This window comes from Myotis davidii, unplaced genomic scaffold, assembly GCF_000327345.1.
Source record: "Myotis davidii unplaced genomic scaffold, ASM32734v1 scaffold211, whole genome shotgun sequence".
In the NCBI taxonomy this organism is placed as follows: Eukaryota; Metazoa; Chordata; class Mammalia; order Chiroptera; family Vespertilionidae; genus Myotis; species Myotis davidii.
This window is the reverse complement of record NW_006282523.1, coordinates 1233898-1236144: the sequence shown is the minus strand read 5'-3', so window position 1 is coordinate 1236144 and position 2247 is coordinate 1233898. Positions and strand designations below refer to the sequence as shown.

Sequence of the window (2247 nt, the reverse complement as noted above, 5' to 3'; positions counted from 1 at the left end):
CCACCGAGGTATGTGCCCTTGACCGGAATCACAGGCTGACGCTCTATCCACTGAGCCAAACCGGCTAGGCTAGGGTAACGTTATTATTGATGATTAACTATCAATGAGCGGGAGGGAGAGAGAACAAATGGCAAAATAGGACTGATTCTTTTTTTTTTAATTTTTACTTATTTTTTATTTTATTTATTTTTTACAGAGAGGAAGGGAGAGGGATAGAGAGTTAGCAACATTGATGAGAGAAAAACATCCATCAGCTGCCTCCTGCACACTCCCTACTGGGGATGTGCCCGCAACCAAGGTACATGTCCCTGACCGGAATCGAACCTGGAACTCTTGAGTCGACAGGCTGACGCTCTATCCACTGAGCCACACCGGTCAGGGCCAGGACTGATTCTTTATATACATATTGATTGATTCTAGAGAGGAAGGGAGAGATAAAACAACAATGACGAGAGAGGATTGCTTGGCTGCCTTCCGCACGCCCCCACTGGGGATCAAGCTCGCAACCTCGGGCATGTGCCTTTGACCCGAATCGAACCTGGACCCTTTAATCCACAGGCTGGCGCTCTATCCACTGAGCTACACCGGCCAGGGCAGGACTGATTCTTGATTCAAGGGGGAAGCATGTTCACGGTGCTATTTCGCAACTCTTCAGTGAGTGTGAAACTTTTCTAAATGAAGTTGGGGAAATAGATATACTTATGTAATTACACACACACACGCACACACACACGCATGCACATACACATACATGCATGAGATGTTCATAGTGGTCCATCCAGCGACAGGATCACGGGCGATGTTTCTGTCTCGTTTCCTGCATTGATGGGTGTTCCAACTCCTACCTTCAGAAAGAAATGTTTTCATTTTCACAAGCCTTTCGTACATATTAATATTTTAGCCTGAAAATTGGGAGTTGAGTTTCTTCTAGGTGTTTGCATGTCTAGTAGGGACAGGTCAAGAGCTCCATAATGCACCCCCCAAATAACAACTACACCTCCACCCAGGGCAGGCTGGGGGCTGTGAGGAGAAAGGGGGCACGGCCCCCAGGAGCCCCCTCCCTTCCCCATGGGCCCCTGCCCGGAACAGAGCTGACCCAGTGTCCCAGGGACCATGACAGCAGGTCCTGCAACCATCCCGTCTGGACCAAGCCACCCCAATCCCTGCCCCTCCCCCTCCTGACCCTCCCTGGAGGCTGCTGAGCGGAAGGGACAGTGACCGGGTCACTCTCTGCTCCCCTCCCTCCCCCTCCCCTGCAGGAAGAGGAGTGACAGACAGAGGCAGGTGCTGTGAAGGAGGCGGAGCCAGCAGCCCAGGGGTTAATGGTCCTGGCAGGGGCTTGGCCTGGGGCACAGGGGTCAGATGTCCCCCTGGAATGGGGACCGGTTGCTATTCCCAGGCTCTGACACTCGCCTATTTATAGCGCTGGGCCGGCCCCCCCACACCAGGCGGAGCGGCTGCTCCCTGCAATGTCACTGCCACTGCAGCCACTGGCACCGGCACCTCCGCGCTGAGGAGGCAGAGCGGCCGCCGCCCGGGAGGAGCCCCGGCCGCCAGGCGCCCTGTGAGGCCAGGAGGCAGCCTGTCTGATCCTGTGATGGGCAGCACCATGGAGCCCCCCGGGGGCGGGTACCTGCACCTGGGCGCTGTGGCGTCCCCGGTGGGGACGGCCCGCGTGCTGCAGCTGGCCTTCGGCTGCGCCACCTTCAGCCTGGTGGCGCACCGCGGCGGCTTCGCGGGCGTGCAGGGCACCTTCTGCATGGCCGCCTGGGGCTTCTGCTTCGCCCTCTCGGGCCTGGTGGTGGTCTGCGAGGTTACCCGGCTGCACGGCTGCCTGCGCCTCTCCTGGGGCAACTTCACAGCCGCCTTCGCCATGCTGGCCGCGCTGCTGTCGGCCACGGCGGCCGTCCTCTACCCGCTGTACTTCGCCCGTCTGCAGTGCCCGCCCGAGCCCGCGGGCTGCGCTGCCCGGGACTTCCGTCTGGCCGCCAGCGTCTTCGCAGGGCTCCTGTTCCTGGCCTACGCGGCCGAGGTGGCCCTGACCCGGGCCCGGCCCGGCCAGGTGGCCAGCTACAGGCCTTCGTGGCCTGCATCATCTTCGGGGCGCTGGTCCAGGACAGCGGCTACGGGCGCTACGCGGCCACCCAGTGGTGCGTGGCCGTCTACAGCCTGTGCTTCCTGGCCACGGTGGCCGTGGTGGTGCTGAGCGTCCTGGGCCACACGGGCGGCCCGGGCGGCCCCTCCGCG

The 2247-nt window shown here is 60.2% G+C and overlaps 1 protein-coding gene across 1 annotated transcript in view; it reads left to right on the top strand.

The window, feature by feature from the left end:
- Window positions 1–1274: 1274 nt before the first annotated feature.
- The window catches only part of MYADML2 (myeloid-associated differentiation marker-like 2), a 1464-nt gene continuing 491 nt past the window's right edge, over window positions 1275–2247 (top strand). Inside the window, 2 exon segments of the mRNA XM_006779653.2 lie at window positions 1275–2072; window positions 2075–2244. Of these exon segments, the coding sequence (XP_006779716.1) occupies window positions 1598–2072; window positions 2075–2244 (645 nt within the window). The 5' untranslated portion in view covers window positions 1275–1597.